Source organism: Cantharellus anzutake, assembly GCF_015039405.1.
Source record: "Cantharellus anzutake strain C23 chromosome Unknown EI90scaffold_82, whole genome shotgun sequence".
Taxonomy (NCBI): Eukaryota; Fungi; Basidiomycota; class Agaricomycetes; order Cantharellales; family Hydnaceae; genus Cantharellus; species Cantharellus anzutake.
This window is the reverse complement of record NW_024067032.1, coordinates 173,948-189,770: the sequence shown is the minus strand read 5'-3', so window position 1 is coordinate 189,770 and position 15,823 is coordinate 173,948. Positions and strand designations below refer to the sequence as shown.

Here is a 15,823-nt window from a genome sequence, read left to right as displayed (position 1 = left end):
CTGAACATGATGGCAACTCATAATTAACTTTCTCTTTGCAGAAGCGCTTACATAATAAAAGCCTTGTAGCCACAATGCAATTATGTAGTAGTGTCTGTGACGGAAGTTATGTGGATCGAACTATATGGACGTTGCAATGTTAAAGGTAGTGCATTATGACATTGGCTGCGAAACAACCAGCAGTACTAATTCGCTTAGGGGAAGACTGCTCTTTGAGGGACTTCGGATGGTTGCTATGCGAGAGGGCGGCAAGAATCAGCACCTCAGCGACCACCTAAGCAGGAAGCGCAACTTGGGGGAGCGAGTGATTTTCAGGAGTTAGGATTCAGGGATGCATTGATCGCCATCTGGGCCACTCGCACGATCAGCTTCCAGCTACACTGCATGAGGCACAACAACAGCTGCCCGAGTTATACATCTTTCTCGACCTACAAGTTCTTCACATGAGCAACATGGCTCAGCCGGCCGGAAGCTCATTGATCTTCCGGGCACCATTCATTAATGCTGCGGCACCACGAATCGATTTTCAACACGCTTTTGACAGGGTTGGTGTGGGCGGGATTCAGGCTGTGGGTGCGTGTTTGATTACTTTACTTTTGAGTGCTTATACCGTGAATTGATCCATCTACGGTCCGAAAGCACCGCATCCCGTTCGGTCTGCGGAGTTAAGTGGGGTTAGTACCATGGCAGGGGGCCACATGGGAATCCTGAGTACTGTGGTTCTATTTTGTTGTTGTTGTTGTTGTACTTCTTTTCTTTGCATTACCCCTCCAGTTAAGGGATGCCGGGCACGCTACAATTTTGGTGTATCCTCGACCGCGATTCAATGTGCCCGGAACTTGAAACCAAATATGTACAGATGTACAAGTTCAGTGTGATGTTTGCAATGAAAATCTTTCACGTCCTTATGGTCACTAGCCCACAAAATAGTTGAGTCTATTTCGCTCGCCGGTGAGTGCCTCTTTGTGGCATGCAAAGTCATTTTCCCACCTGCCCCTTATACTTGAGGATGAGTGTCTCATCCTTTACAACGACGCCCCAAGCACCAGCGTGATCCATTGTACACTGTTCACGAACCATTAACGCGGCACAAATACTTCTGGACTCATGTCGCGACGTTTCATCAGAAGATTGCCCCAAATCTCGATTCCATGGCCTCTGATCCCCTCAGCTGCAGATTGAGTTATAACGGAGTGCGTGCATGATGCAGGTAGTGCTGTCGTCCACAGTTCGCGATGCGATTGTGGAGCGAGAAATAAAATTTAAATTTCACAACAACTGCTTGAGGAATGAGAAACTCAGGCGGGGTCTCCCCCAATGGTAATGACGTTGATGGTGAACAGAGAGTGTAGCGGGATCTGCCGCTTCAGGCGACGTTCCCCAGTTATAATAGATAAGTCCGGGAACGCTCGTCCTCCTTCGTCCGAATGAAACCCAAACCATATTCCCTTGTGAGTCGTCACTCACATATGTTCAGATATTGTGTTACCAGTGCTGAAAATGGGAGGGGTTCCGCTTCACAAGCGGGTTTTTTTTCCTCCGTTGCCTCCTAAGTTAGCGTTTTTCTTTTCATATGCTCCGCTCTCATTTAAGAATTCTGCCACTCGCTTGGTTCCCTTTTCCTTCCCCAGGAGGTCGGCAAGGTCCAGAATCCCGTCTTTGTCTCGTAGGACGTCGCAGTGCAGAGGGCATTCCATAAGGATGCACTCGTGTCTCGATGGGTGTGCCGCACTCGGCAACTCGGGTCTTCAATCGTTGGTAGTATTTGCCAGGGATATACAGCCAGAGTTATCCCTAAATACAAAGGTTCTCCGTGCATAACAATCGTTCGGGCTTGATTGGTTGCGGTTAGGGATAAAGTGACATTGTTCGATTTAGCGTAACCTCTCGGATCATCACATCGGCTGCAAAGTATCCTACTGCTCTCACTCCCCAATTCGTTGTGTCTCCCGGCCTGTACTTCCTTCCGGCTCGAACGAACGCTTAATTCTCTGGAGCAGGTAGAGTAGCCTGGGTACTGGCACACAGTCGCAAACAGTGTATGACATGGGGCCGTCACGGGTTTATTTGTGCGCCGACTGGCGTACATATTCTAGTGCCACCTGGTTTGTCAATGCTGTGAGTCTGTATCTGGACTCTGGCTTGTATAGCTGTGTGTGAGAGAACTAGCGGACAATAAGCGCTAAGTAAAGTACACGATCTCTCAGTAACGAGTAGTCGCGTAAGAAGAAGGTAGACCTCACCTCAGTTCACGAGAGTAGAACTGAGGGAAGCAAGAAAAGGTTGCATCCAGTGGCTTTTAAGCCTACAGCGACGTCGATCTACAAGAAAGACAAGAAAGGAATAAAGGAAAATCTCTGGCGGCTGCAGGTCCGTGCGCCCAAAATATGGGACGTCGATATTCCTTCCTAACTTCTAACACTGCGTTCCTATGGTCGGTAGTTATGCTCAAAAAATCCGAAAAATGATGGCCGTATGCAAGGCCGGACGGTGTTCAGTGAGTACTACACAAACTACTAAGCATTTGATGGCGGGCCTAGCAAAAGCTAGCACCTATAGCTAACAACATAGTTACACGGTCGATGAGAAACAAGTCCACCCAAGCCTGGCAGAGCTGTATGAACTGAGGGACAGAAAGGAGAAAAGCAACAAGAATGTTTCTTGGTCAGAAGTACAAGTCATACGAACTGGGCATCCATCTAGATATCCTGACTCCGACGTTCTTGCAAGATTTGTGATGACATTGTAAGTCGATTCGTCGACTTTGAACATCATGCATGTAATGTATCCTTATGTCAGGGCACACCCGCCTGACCCGGGTCCACCCGGACCCACCTGGCCACACCACACCTGCTCCCTGCTGTCTATCCCCCTCCCCCCTCCTTCCTCCCTCTCCTCCCCTTTCTTTTCCCTCTTCTTTCCCCCTTCTTTATTTCATTCTTCTCATCTTCCTCTCCCTGTTTATTTCTTTCTATCTACACGGACCACCTTCCTTTGGATCGATGTACTATTGACCCATCCGGCCCACACACCCCGGACGGCTTCCCGCTGTGCCCAGCACGTGCGCATGCAGCGGACGCTCTCGGGATCCCCCACGGGGACACCTGGATGCCTGCGGCTGCCTCCGAGGATGATGTGGCACCCGTCATGTGACTCAAGCCGCATGTACATAAATGTACCTGAAGTGGGAACTGAAGAAGTAACCTTCTTCTCACATTCTCCACTTCAGGTAAATAGTATAGTTTTCCCCTTTAATAATAATAACACATTCTCCACTTCAGTCTTAGTGGCCAGGGACCACTGTCCTGGATCGGGCCCGCCAGTACGCACGCCCGCTCCACACCCCACGACGGCCTCAGTGCCAGACATTACCCCCGGGCCCTCTCGACCCCGGACGCGTCCCTGACACCTTAATAGCAGCCTTTGGCAGATATTTACATTATGAGAAAGGGGGGGATACAGATAAGTGAAGCCAGTAGTCATGTACATGATCTTCTGTTATTGCAGCATCTAGTTCCAGGCCAGCAGAAATGATTGCTGCCGCCACAAGGGATTGCACTGCTCGGGAAGCACCTGTGAGGGTTATTGAATAAGAGTATGACCTCATAGAATGGTCGACATGAACGCAATATTCTTATAACACTGTTATAGTGATGCATGTCAACAAGTCCTATCGAGAGATATCAATCAAAATAAGCCAACATACGTAAAATCCCTTCCAGCAGTAATGGCGAGTTCCGCAAGGAGTGGATCCGTTAGGAAGGCAGCTGACATGGTGAAGATCTAGCTTGCGCTGTCGTAGTAGCCACAGCCACTCACTATCGTCCATGACACTAGAACGAAAAGTCTATCAGTTGAATAGGGTTTTTGAATGGAAATGTAAACCCACGTAATAACCGTTCGGACTGTTAGAACTTGCAGATTCGGACGACTCTGGAGTGGAATCGGAGACTTAGCGTGGAAGGACCTCGGCCTCAGCGACTCAGGCGGAGCGCTGTGCCATTGCTGGTTGTCCTGGGGGTCCCTAATTTCGGATCTAGCAGAGGGAAAGTCTCTTGGGGGGAATTCAGGTCAATTTTGGACTGAGGTTACAAGTTACTAGGTACATTGTATATAAGGAGGGGTCCGGAATCAAAAGGAACAAGGGTAGGACGAAAGGAGACAAAGGGAGATGGAAAGAGGAACAACACCGAGGGTCAAGTGTTTGACTCAATGGTGTTTCCCAAAGGAGGAATGAAGGGCCAAGGCCCAGGGAGGAAGGAAGGAGGATGGGAGTCGGGAATGGCTAGCTGACTGAATAGAAGGAAGCAGCAGCCCAAATAGGAATGAGGGAGAATAGCGGAATTGAAATGGACAATGCAATAGTTGCAAGGTCTGGAGTAAGTCCGGAAAGTCCGAACTCGGAGGTTAAACTCCAGAATATTGGCAAACGTAATTAAATGGAATGAGCTAACCAATACAATGGGTATAAGCGGAGGTGGGGTCTAAGTCTGAGGTCGGAGCTAAGACTGGAGGTTCCAGAGATGGAGACACAAACAGGATTCCGGAGCGGAGGTCCGGAGTCGGGAACATAGGTGTTGCATGCTCATCTGGAAGGTGTTGAGGATGAGGTCGGACCCGGAATGTTCCGGAGTCAGACTGAAGGTGGTGTTGGAGCCGGAGGTGGGATAACCTCTTGGGAGTCAGCAAGGAGAAGGTGACGGAAGGGAAGTAGGGCTCTGGAGTCGGTTTCGGAGTTCCGGGAGCCTGGAGCGGAGGTCGGGATTGTACGGATATGACACAGACAGCATCCACCGCTGGAGCACAAGTCTTAGCGGGGGAAGAGGGGCTGTGAGAAAACTAGTTCGAGAAAACGATGACCTAGCCAAGAGGACTCACAATAGCCCTGCCAACATCCCCCTGAGGCTCCAAGGTCTTCAGAACCAGCTCCGTTGTGGGAGGAAGATGGCTCAGCCACAAGCAGAGGATGACCCTCGAGCGTGCCAAATGGTCCAGAAGCAGGACTCGTATTGCAGCGGTCAGGAGCGGGCAAGGCTCAATCGATTGGGTTGGCAAAACCTTTGGCAATAAACAAGGCAGCCTAGTCAGCCATCTAATGATGGCCTATAGAGGGGGGGCCATTTGGCCTTCAAATGGGCCTAAAAGGGGGTATTTACTAGTGGATGTCCTAGGATGTCCTGGGATGATTCTATGATTCAATCAAATTCAATCAAATGCTTCTGTGATTCAATCAAATTTGTATTATTCAGGGTAGACATTCAAAACATAATGCCGCAATTGAATCTGACTTCCCATGACAATCCTCAGGCTGCTCAACTGTCTGTGCACAATGCTGGCCACTGTCTGAAGGGGTGTCAACACTGTTTCCCACGTCCCCAACACACTTTATGCAGAATATATAATTTGAGACTAAATTGACAAGCAAGTTATTGAGAAAAATGCAAAATACTTTTTTGGACACGAGTCTTTGGGATATCAGTGACCCGGGAATTTCGATGACTTCGATGACTGTCAGTGAAATTTAGTGGCCCAAGCACTATCCCAAAGACTCGCATCCAAAAAAGTATTTTGCATTTTTCTCAATAACTTGCTTGTCAATTTAGTCTCAAATTATATATTCTGGAAGCTATTTGAAGGGGCTATCCAACTACACAAAGTGTGTTGACACCGTGGGAAACAGTCTGGACACCCCTCCGGACAATGACCAGCACTGTGCACAGACATGAGGTGGACAGCCACACTAACCCAAAAGACTCGCATCCAAAAAAGTATTTTGCGTTTTTCTCGATGATTTATTGGTCAATTCAGTCTCAAAATATTCTGGAAGCTATTCAAAGGGGCTATCCATCTGCGTAAAGTGTGTTGGGGACGTGGGAAACAGTGTTGACACCCCTTCAGAGTCGGATCAGACAGTGGCCAGCATTGTGCACAGACATTGAGTTGGACAGCCACACTAACCCAAAGACTCGCGTCCAAAAAAGTATTTTGTGTTTTTCTCGATAATTCATTGGTCAATTCAGTCTCAAAATATATATTCTGGAAGCTATTCAAAGGGGCTATCTATCTGTGTAAAGTGTGTTGGGGCCGTGGGAAACAGTGCTGACACCCCTTCAGACAGTGACCAGCATTGTGCACAGACATTAAATAAGTTGGACAGCCACCATCAAAAGACTCGTGTCCAAAAAAGTATTTTGCGTTTTTCTCAATAATTTATTGGTCAATTCAGTCTCAAAATATATATTCTGGAAGCTATTCAAAGGGGCTATTCAACTATGTAAAGTGTGTTCAGACCGTGGGAAACAGTGTTGACATCCCTCTAGACAGTGGTCAGCATGTGCACAGACCATGGGATGGACGAGTATGGCATTCCGGGACAATTTGCAACCATTGAATCAAACTGAATTAGGACATCTGAGGACGTTTGCAACAAATGAATGAAACTGAATGGCCAGGATGTCCTAGGACGTTTATAGTGAAAAAGGCCTTTTAGGCCCCATGCAAACGTCCTGAGGTCCCCCCTATAAAGGCCCACATAGTGGTTGTCCAAGGTGAAACAAGGCAAGGATGAAAGCAGGGAAAATCAGCCTAAGGATTTTCAACATTGTGGTACGCTGGATCCCAAGAGGAAGTTGAGCTCTTTCTTGCAACATGCTCGTTTAAATAGGTTGTGCAGCAGTTATGCAGTCTCATTTTGGCAGGAGGGTAATTATGTTGGAATAACCATCAGGGATGGAGTAACCTCCCTGGCATAACGGGCGAGTAGTGTATGGATGCACGCTAGAGGTCCTGGGTTCGATACCAGGCTTGTCCATTTTATGTCATTTGTCCAGTCACCTGGTTTACCTCAGTTGAATTCATGACATAAGTCTATAGCGCTAGCAGTGTTGAATTTCTTCAAATTATTGGTCTGCAGGGATTTGACATGATTAGTCCACAGATCCGCAATGGTGGGCACATGTACTTCGGTGTCAGGCCACGTGTGGTTGCTCGGGACCGCAATCAATTGACTTGAAACAAGGTTCGTATTCATGCTCAAAGAAGCCTGCCAAATCGAGAACACCCAAAGAAGCATAGGGATCACCACAGGGATCCCACGTCATCCAACGCTTGACAGCGCTTCCGTCCTTCTTGGCCGCCCGAAGCCCTAGCTTCGGGCCCCCACCGGTCACAAGTGTCGGTGACGAAGTTCCGAAGCTTGGAGACTCAGAGATGTCACCGCCTGGACATTTCTTAATGGGCATTTCCATGACGGTTGAGCGCTTTACATGGATCGAACTATACGGTGTAACTTGGGGGCCTTTCAATATCAAGAGTAGCGCGTTACGACATTGGCTGCGAAACGACTGGCAGTACTAATTCGCATAAGTGAAGACTACTCTTTGACTGCCAACCTCAGATGGTTGCTTAAGGGACCGAGTGGTTTTCATGAGTCAGGATTCAGGGGTGCATTGATCGCCATGATCTAGGCTACTCGCACCATCGTACTCAACCTCCGATGTCCGCCTATACTATACAAAGGCAGCCCGAGTTACACATCCTTCCCGACTTATGAACATTCCATTGACGTGGCCCGGCAGCTACTGTCAGCTCCGGAGATCAGTCGGAAGCTCGTTGATCTTCCGGGCACCATTCAACGCCGCCACGGATCAGTGTTGCACAAGACCAAGTCAGACTCGTGGTCACGGGGACTCTGAGTCAGATTGGGTCCGGACTGGGTGTCTCGGTCTGTCAGGTCTGAACTAACGGAGTTATAACGGACTAACGGATTTAGCTACAAGCGCTTGATGTGTCACCAGAAACATTCCACCCTGCCACCGTCTCTAAGCTCCCATCTAGGTCTAAGTTCCTCTCTCATGTTAAGAGGTCTTCCATCTCCGTTTCTAGCCCTCAGTTCCGCTCACCCTGCATCCACATTGAATCTCGCGTCAAGTTGAAAATATCTCGTACCCTTTTCCCCTGCAAACTTACGCCCTAACGGCAAGCTGTAAATAGATACTTTGGGAGGAATGGAAAATAGAACTTACTTGGGGGGATCTTGATGGTAGACTCCGCGCAAAATTCATTTCAGATTGTTCTGCATCGTAGTCACTGGTGAGGTCCTGGGCACGGAAAGGATGGTAGCCATGGTTTATGTCATCAGGAATGCAGGAGGGATGTCCATGCTCGAGCTCCAAACGGCCCCCAGAGGGGTCATGGTCGCTAGCGAAAGGAGCAAGTCCAAATGAACGACGGATTCTCTTCCCATGTGAACCATCGACTGCATGTTGGTGGTTGAGGTCTGGTTTGATAGATGAGATTTTCACCATCTTCTCAACAGATAGTCGATTGCGTGCGGGGTTCTTTGTGTCCCCAATGATAGAGAAGAAGTTATATGGACATGAGGCATCGGACTTGTTGAACGCTGGTCTAACCATGCTTGTCCTTCAGCACACCCCTCTACGGAAGCGTGTGTGCATTTCACAAGATGACAAGCCAGCTTTTCTACTGTTCCTTGAATATCAGATGCGAGTGCAAGCGCTTATGTTTGCCATTTGATGAATACCTCTCAAACCAAATTGATGAGATATACAATGCATACCAGCTTCATGTAGTTCATCCACTGAGCGTCGTTGTGTAATGCTTCCAGTTGAGATGCCCTCGGAATCCTTTGCCTCCAGTGTCCTTGTGTGCCAAGCCACGCATCCCTTGCACTTGGCAACGCGGTGGCTTTTATTATTTCCATAAAACCTTTCAAGTTGGTGGAAGTATTCCCACATAGGACTAGAAACGCCCATGGTGAGCTAGAGGAGGATGGGGGGGTGGGATTGTGTGGGATTGTGTGAAGTTTTCGAAAATCCTAACATGAAACATGGCAAATCAGGCGGCAAAGTCACAGTTGTGTAACTCAAGCTGTAGTAGAATCATGCTCAGCATCTCTTGCGTGCTAGCAAACAGTCATTACAACATCTAATCCATAACAAACAAAACATATCCTATGAAGAATGGTTGCGGACGGGTCTGAATATCGGGATCCCCCGATGAAAAGTCCGACTTACACTGACCGTGGGAGAGACTTGTGACCATCCAGTCAGACTCACGGACTTCGGTCTTTGTGACCATTTGTGACCAGGTCTGTACAACACTGCCACGGATCGATTATTTCGATCTGACAGTGATTGCATGGGCTGGCCGTCTCTTGATAAGCCAGAAAGGCTTGGATGCCTTGCAAAACGGAGTAAGTGGAGGATCTTGTTGTCCATATGGAACTGTATGACCATCCCTCCGTGGACATCAAAGCAAGAGCTCGATCGGGGCCCTTGATCGAGGGCACCCTCCCTTGAACAACCATAGCCTCAGAGCGGAATAACATTTGGAGCCTTTATTAACGTGAATGTTGGTTCCAGGGGAGATGTACATCATAATCATACAATGAATCAAATGTGGGATGCCTGGTTCAAACCTCAAGCCCAGATGAAAAGTTGCCAGAGGTCCGAGAGTAATACAAAATGACAATACTCGACGATCTCATAGCCAAATCAGAGAAAGGGCTGGTACGATCACCGCCCCGAAAAAGACCGTCAAATCTGGATAGTCGAGTGTAGGACCAGATGCTGAAGTTCTGGTAGAGGTGGAAGAGGTGGAAGAGGCGTCGGAGGCGGCTGCAGCAGGGGCAGAGGAGACGGAAGCCACGGCGACGACGGAAGAAGCTGCAGAAGTGGTACTAAAAAGAGTGGTGGGGGATGTGGAGGTTGTATGACTTGGAGTGGGAGTGGGCTTAGGAGTGGACGTTGCCGTAGAATAACAAGAGGTGTCAGGTCCGCATGAGTACCCTGGGTCGCAGCCTATAATCGACATAGTTATCATGATCGGGAGTAATGTGAGTGGCGCGGGTGATTACATACAACCGACATTCTGACAGCATGAATTTCCCGCTTGGCAATAATGACCAGTACCACAGGGTGTCCCACCGTTCGGAACGCAACTGGAGAATGAGGTTGCCATGAGGTAATAACCTAGGATTCATATAATCGACAGACCCATTTTGATAACACTATTCTGAGCAGCATTAGAGAAATGACACCGGGACGACGGGTCGCATCTATGACAAGAACTCACATAATTGCCTGAGCTGCAATAATGACCGTTCCCACAAGGTACTCCGCCGTTTGGGATGCAGCTGACATATCATGTATCGATAAACAGCTGTCCATGTGCTCACAACTTTACGGCTTACGACGCTCCCGAGCACTAGGGTGAAGAAACACTCAGTTAAATGCACCAAACAACTTGAGCGAAATGGGAAACTCACGTAATAACCATGCTGACAACACCCACTGCCATCTGAGCACTGAGGAAGCGGATAAGATCGCTCCTATAGTGTTTCAAGGAGATGACCGTACGCATATACCCCCATCGGTACAACACCGATTGGGAGGACAGAAGACTTGATGGCAAAAGGACTTAAGCGCCGGCTGGTTCGAGAAATAACTAGTCAGATGGGTGACTCACAAGTGCCGTTTTGACGTGTATCTGTCGTTGCCACAAGTACTTGGAAGTTGGATCCCCCATGGAAGGAAGGTGGCGAAGCGGGGAGTACAGGGGGTCTATGAAGTGCGATAAATGGTTCAAGCGCTGGGTTTGTATCACGGCGATCGAGAATACGTAAAGGTGGAACGCAGCTGGCAAGGCTTGTTGCGACGAACAGGGTAATGATGAAGGCAGGAGCAATTTTCCAAGGGTTTGCCAGCATCTGTTTCATCAAGCCTACTTTTCGAACGACGATAGCACAATCGATTATTCACAGCCAGCACCTTGTCTGTACCTGCGGTACGAGGACATACTCCATCAGTGGGTGGTTAGAATAGTGGAGCATTCAAACGATCGGCGCGCCCAAGCGAAGTCTAGACCAAGAATTTGCAAACCTCATAGATAGGCCAATTGTTGGGTACGAGTAGCTTTTCAGCTCCCTGCGCCCGGTGACGCTGAGTATCCGCCGCTGACCGCTGAGACCGCAATGCCCAGCTCATAACAGCAATGCCACTCAATCCAGATACTGCCATGACTCAATTGACAACATCTCATACTCATCGGCGATTCTTGGCGACTGCTTCTATGCGCCATCTGCGGTAAGGCTAAAAGTGAAGAAACGTATCTTGGCCAAGGATTTAGGAAACTTGAGCTGTAAGCTGAACAACCCGACGATTGGAGACTTACGTCGTAGGTTCCCATCCCAAAGGCCCCAAAAACAGAAAACGTGCCCCTCAGGCTCCCGAATGAGTTTCGGACGATCGGAATCGACAGCGCTTTACATGGCTGTGGCCATCCATGAGCCGAGGCATGCATCTGTAAAATGAAGACTTGATGAAAATGCCTAATTAACGACTCGAAAAAATAACCTGTGGGCGGGGCGCGGGGCGACGAAGACCGAAAGTCAGCTCGGAACTAACAGGAGAAAGATGAAACGAGCGCAGCGCAGGATCGAGAAATGGTCAAGGAACAGATCGAAAATGAAGGATAAGTAAGATAATCGTAAAAATAGTTAAGACGGACTAGCTAAGAAAAGGATCCCACATCAATTATCGAACGTCTCACCGACACGGCGTAAGATCGGGTCTCATAGTGCGGCGGAGAATCAGCCATCGCTATCTCTCAAGCTGATGGTGCTGGAGTGGCAGCCTGACGACCCCGATGCCAATGGCTGACGAGCCACCGGCACATTGCCGACGCGGATGGACCTAGGCACACAAGTTTAGTTTTGCTCAGTAACTTTCTTTTATTCTGCGTAGCGCTTGTGGTGCATTACCACACACTAAATTCGACTTGTCTCCAGAGGAGCATGATATCTAACGAACTTGGATATCGTGGCCAGGCGTTAGAGCAACACATGCGTCAGGGTTGGACATTGTAAACTAGACTTCGGAAACATACCATCGTTTATTTCCGAGGACATTCCCCAAGTAGATGGTGAGAAGTGCTGAGGTCGTAGATGAAGAGGTTGTAGAGTGGAGCGTTGAGATAGCTAGGCAGTGGTATTGCTTCCGGAGACATAGGTTGGTCACAAATAGATGACAGGTGACAACCCATTTGATCGCATGTGTGAATTGGTGCGTCCGCTGTAGGGCTACAAGTTAAAGGACAGCCTTGGACAATCAAGGCAACAGCAATCTGCCAAAAATTTGCTAGCATTTGTCTCAACAGGTCTGCTTCCAAAGAGGATCGGGGATTACCCACCCCGATTCACACGTTATCTGTGCCTGCCGTACGAGAGCGTCACCCATTTAGTGGGCCCCTTATTGGAATAATGCCCGTGTCCAGCAGCGAACCGTGGGCGAAGCCAAGAATTTGCAAACCTCGCAGATAAGCCGATACCACAAACTGCCACAATAATCTCATGATCATTCGACAATCCTTGGCGGCTAGTTTTGCACCTGGTCATCAGCACCTGTGTATCCAATGTTGCCGTATACCCGTGTGGCGGTAGTGACCCGCGAGCAGGGCCAAAAAGAAGCGGGATCACAGACAGATTGGTTCAGCATCGAGTTCGACAAAACTAAAAATATCATAGTCAGGACTGGTCATAGCAACTTGAAACTCAACGGTCAGCCGCGCCGAGTGAGCGAATTTACGATTTGACGATTACGCTCCCGTCCCAAAGTACCTACAAACGGGAAACACGCCTTGCAGGCTTGCAGATGAGTTTCCTAGGATTGGAATTGATGGCTCCTCACATGGTCGCGACCATGAACCGAGGTACTCTCCACACCATGAGCAAGAATAGAACACATGGAGCTCATATGCATGGCGTGCGAAACATCGATGAAAGAAATTCCAACTCCTATGTGTCCCCCAGTGAAAATGATAGAGGTACGATGGGTTGAATGTCAAACACGTGCTTATAAACTTTGGTAGAAGCAAAACGCAATATTGTGTGACCACCGCAGTGTCCTAAAGAACATGGCGAACTGATGACCGAAGCGGAGGCTGGTGTACTGTACTGGCACGACCAACAACCGGTCACGCATCATCCAGTTTGGAGCGTGACGCCGGACATCCGACCGGCAAGCTTGAGTGATGCGTGACAGCCAACAGGCCGAGGCCAGAACTGCGTGACACAACCCCTCGGACAACGGGTTTTCTGTCTTATATCCGAGAGAATTTGATAATATTTGAATTTTGAAATGGAAATTCTCATGTCAAATTTTCTGCCCGGTATTATGGATGGATTTGTGCTTGCCAGCCGTATTGCGGCTTGTGCTGAGGAAACTATACATACAACAACACCCCTAAATTTCTCATTGGTTGCTACAGGCTGTTCTCGCAAGCATCCTACTGGTGACAGTGGGATTCATCCTAACTCTACTACGGTAGTACATGAAGGACAATTCTCAGAAGCCATAGAGGATGATGTGGAGGTGATGTTGGAGGAGGTTTATGAACATCTCGACACCGGAACCCTGCCTGACGGCCTTGCCGACGTGAATGGTGGCCTTCAGTTGAGTTGGAATGCTGCTGAAGAGGACAATGCAGAATCCATTGGAGAATTCACTGTGGCAGTTGGGTCTGAAGTTGGTAGTGGTGAGTTGGGATGGGGTAAGCGGCTTAAACAGGCGAGAAATCTGGAGACAGACACGCTTTTAACGATGTAGTTGGAACATTTGAATTGAAAGCTTGCACAGCCACTATATTCTACTCAAAGTGCGTGACGGGCAGGCCTGTGTGACGCGTGATAAATTCCAAAAAAACGCCGACCGGCAGGGTCAGCGTGACGCGTGACCGGTTGTTGGTCATGCCAGTACAGTATTATGTAACAAAAGTCCGGGCAGATTCGAAGGAACAGATCCTCCCTTACAAGTGCTGCATGAATAATATAGTAGATTGAAAGCGAGCCAACGTTCTATTGGAACGGATCGAATATTATATACCGAAGGGCGTGAAAACGCTGCGATGCTCTTGGCAATGCTTCCATCGCTGCCGGTACCGTAATAATTAATAAAATAGGAGCTATCGCGCGTAACTCAGTCTCGTAATGGAGAACTAGTATTAAGATATTTTTACCTATCGCGCGTAACTATAACATGAAAATACAATGAGTTATGCGCAAACACAGATAGGAAAGAAATGGTATCACCTCAGTCTCGTAATGGAGAACTGAGGGAGGGAGAAAAATTACGGCGTCCAGCGTAACTTATACGACTGGAGCCAATATCGCTTAAAGCGATTGCCAGTGACAACTGGCGATATAAGACAAAGAAAAATTGTGAGCGCGTGGTATCGCGACTCTGAAACAAAAGGTATAGTCGTTGTTAGTCACGACGATATTAAGTTAAAATAAAGACTCCCCAATCCACGCTGCAGCTCAGCTGTTGTCGATGAGCGTTGATATTCCAACAATAATTCATAGGACATTCTGCCGTGGGTGAATCAAACGTGATCGGGCTGAATAACAACGTTCCTACGATAGCAAGAACCTGAAGATTCGTGAAACCAAGAAAGAGAACTTGTTGTTGTTGTTGTACTCTATTTTGTTACCGCGCGGGCCCGCGTTTGACGTGGCAGTGCGGTCACCCCCGCTCGTCAATAAATGGTAGTGGTCTGGTTGGTGTGGTCGGGGTGACGGGGTCCTCTGGATTGTGATATATGGTATTAAGTCGTGTCTGGGTATGCCTCTCTCTACGGGGGGTTACTGGTTGGGTATACCTGTCTCCTGTTCCCCCGCTTTGCTTCGTTCTCTGTCCGCCCTTTTTGCCGATGGCCCGCGACTTCTTGATGAAGTCTGCTAGTCTAAGAATGGTCGAAAACCTGCTCTGACGACCGCGGCCCAGTACGTGTCTATGTTTCTCAAACTGTGGGCTTAGCTGTACACACACTGCTCTCTGTGTGGATACGGAACCGGTGGTAGTATTCTCCCAGGTGTGCGTGGCCGGTGCGGAACTGGATCAGTCTGCTGAGGGCTTTTCGGTCCAGCGATTTAAACCTGTGGTAGGTTTAGTCGATGGGGGGTTCCGGTTTGCGACGTGGAATCCTGATCGGATCGGGATGGGTGTGCTTGCCCAGTCAACATTGTTGCGTGTGGGTCGTACGCCTGTGTGGCAGTGTGACCCACAGGGCGATTTCACCTGGAAGAGACATCCACCTTGTTGTTGTCCAGGGGTTGCCTGTGTCGATTCTGGTTTTGGAGCTCTAAGAGAATATAGAGGCTGCAGTCCTGCCTTCGTCCTGCTCTCCTCTACGATCCTGTTCGCTGTTGTTCTGGGATGTACGGCCCTTGGTCTGCTCCCTACATCGATTACTTGATGAACTCCACCAATCGAAGGGTACCCTTCAGTTTGCCCATGCTGACCCAGTGGCCTGGGACCCCCGATGTCGTAGACCGCGGGCATGCCCCTAGTGTATGTTCTCTCGTCTGAGTTTCTGTGCTGCAATGGCCCTTGTCTTTCTGTGGACGTTGAAACGGCGGTAACGTAACATTGCTCATCGGTCTCCAACATCTCATGCTTTCTTCGGCCCTCTACGATTTGTACCGTGGCTTGGTTGGTCCTTAGTCGATCCCTGGCAACATCTGCTCGTTCATTTCCTCTGCGAATCGAGGCTCTTGACCACCAACTCAGCTTGCAAGGGGTCTACGCTGCGCTAGGCGCAACAGTGGGCATTCCGAATCAAGCAGCTTCTCCATAAGTCCCTCTTGCGATAATGTAGAAATATAAAGGTGGTGGTACTATTGGCGATAGCTACCCTTTGACAAGCCACAAAGGGTGACAAAATAGGGTGACAAAAGGATCGTAGCGCCCGCATATAGCTATAAGACTGAGGATATTTTAAGACCGGGGGCTCTCGATTGAGTGAG

The 15,823-nt window shown here is 48.8% G+C and overlaps 6 protein-coding genes across 6 annotated transcripts; 2 read left to right on the top strand and 4 right to left on the bottom strand.

The window, feature by feature from the left end:
• Positions 1 to 1,379: 1,379 nt before the first annotated feature.
• On the bottom strand, positions 1,380 to 2,091 carry EI90DRAFT_3080632 (uncharacterized protein; the record flags this gene model as incomplete). The annotated part of the gene is made up of 1 exon (XM_039061895.1): positions 1,380 to 2,091. A coding segment is annotated over one exon (503 nt), but the record flags the coding sequence as incomplete, so codon positions are not given.
• Positions 2,092 to 7,793: 5,702 nt separating this feature from the next.
• EI90DRAFT_3080628 (uncharacterized protein) lies at positions 7,794 to 8,798 on the bottom strand (the record flags this gene model as incomplete). Its single annotated transcript, XM_039061894.1, is given in 5 exon segments — positions 7,794 to 7,850; positions 7,902 to 7,971; positions 8,025 to 8,515; positions 8,562 to 8,563; positions 8,579 to 8,798. Coding segments are annotated over 3 exon segments (517 nt in total), but the record flags the coding sequence as incomplete, so codon positions are not given.
• A 582-nt stretch (positions 8,799 to 9,380) lies between these two features.
• Positions 9,381 to 10,963, bottom strand: EI90DRAFT_2601292 (uncharacterized protein). Its single transcript, XM_039053306.1, has 9 exons — positions 10,902 to 10,963; positions 10,489 to 10,801; positions 10,380 to 10,423; positions 10,289 to 10,327; positions 10,214 to 10,227; positions 10,096 to 10,156; positions 10,017 to 10,030; positions 9,882 to 9,961; positions 9,381 to 9,821 (listed from the first exon to the last, which is right to left on the bottom strand). The coding sequence occupies exons 2-9, from the start codon at positions 10,736 to 10,738 to the stop codon at positions 9,505 to 9,507; spliced, it is 819 nt and encodes a 272-aa protein (XP_038910363.1). The 5' UTR covers positions 10,739 to 10,801; positions 10,902 to 10,963; the 3' UTR covers positions 9,381 to 9,504.
• Positions 10,964 to 12,100: 1,137 nt separating this feature from the next.
• On the top strand, positions 12,101 to 12,729 carry EI90DRAFT_3080617 (uncharacterized protein). The gene is made up of 3 exons (XM_039061893.1): positions 12,101 to 12,158; positions 12,211 to 12,268; positions 12,330 to 12,729. Exon 3 carries the CDS (start codon positions 12,433 to 12,435, stop codon positions 12,610 to 12,612), a length of 180 nt encoding a protein of 59 aa, XP_038910362.1. The 5' UTR covers positions 12,101 to 12,158; positions 12,211 to 12,268; positions 12,330 to 12,432; the 3' UTR covers positions 12,613 to 12,729.
• Positions 12,730 to 13,169: 440 nt separating this feature from the next.
• Positions 13,170 to 13,699, top strand: EI90DRAFT_3158095 (uncharacterized protein; the record flags this gene model as incomplete). The annotated part of the gene is made up of 2 exons (XM_039066159.1): positions 13,170 to 13,569; positions 13,626 to 13,699. The coding sequence occupies 2 exons, from the start codon at positions 13,170 to 13,172 to the stop codon at positions 13,697 to 13,699; spliced, it is 474 nt and encodes a 157-aa protein (XP_038910361.1).
• A 1,152-nt stretch (positions 13,700 to 14,851) lies between these two features.
• On the bottom strand, positions 14,852 to 15,714 carry EI90DRAFT_2601266 (uncharacterized protein). The gene has a single exon (XM_039053305.1). It carries the CDS (start codon positions 15,465 to 15,467, stop codon positions 14,916 to 14,918), a length of 552 nt encoding a protein of 183 aa, XP_038910360.1. The 5' UTR covers positions 15,468 to 15,714; the 3' UTR covers positions 14,852 to 14,915.
• Between the last annotated feature and the right edge of the window lie 109 nt (positions 15,715 to 15,823).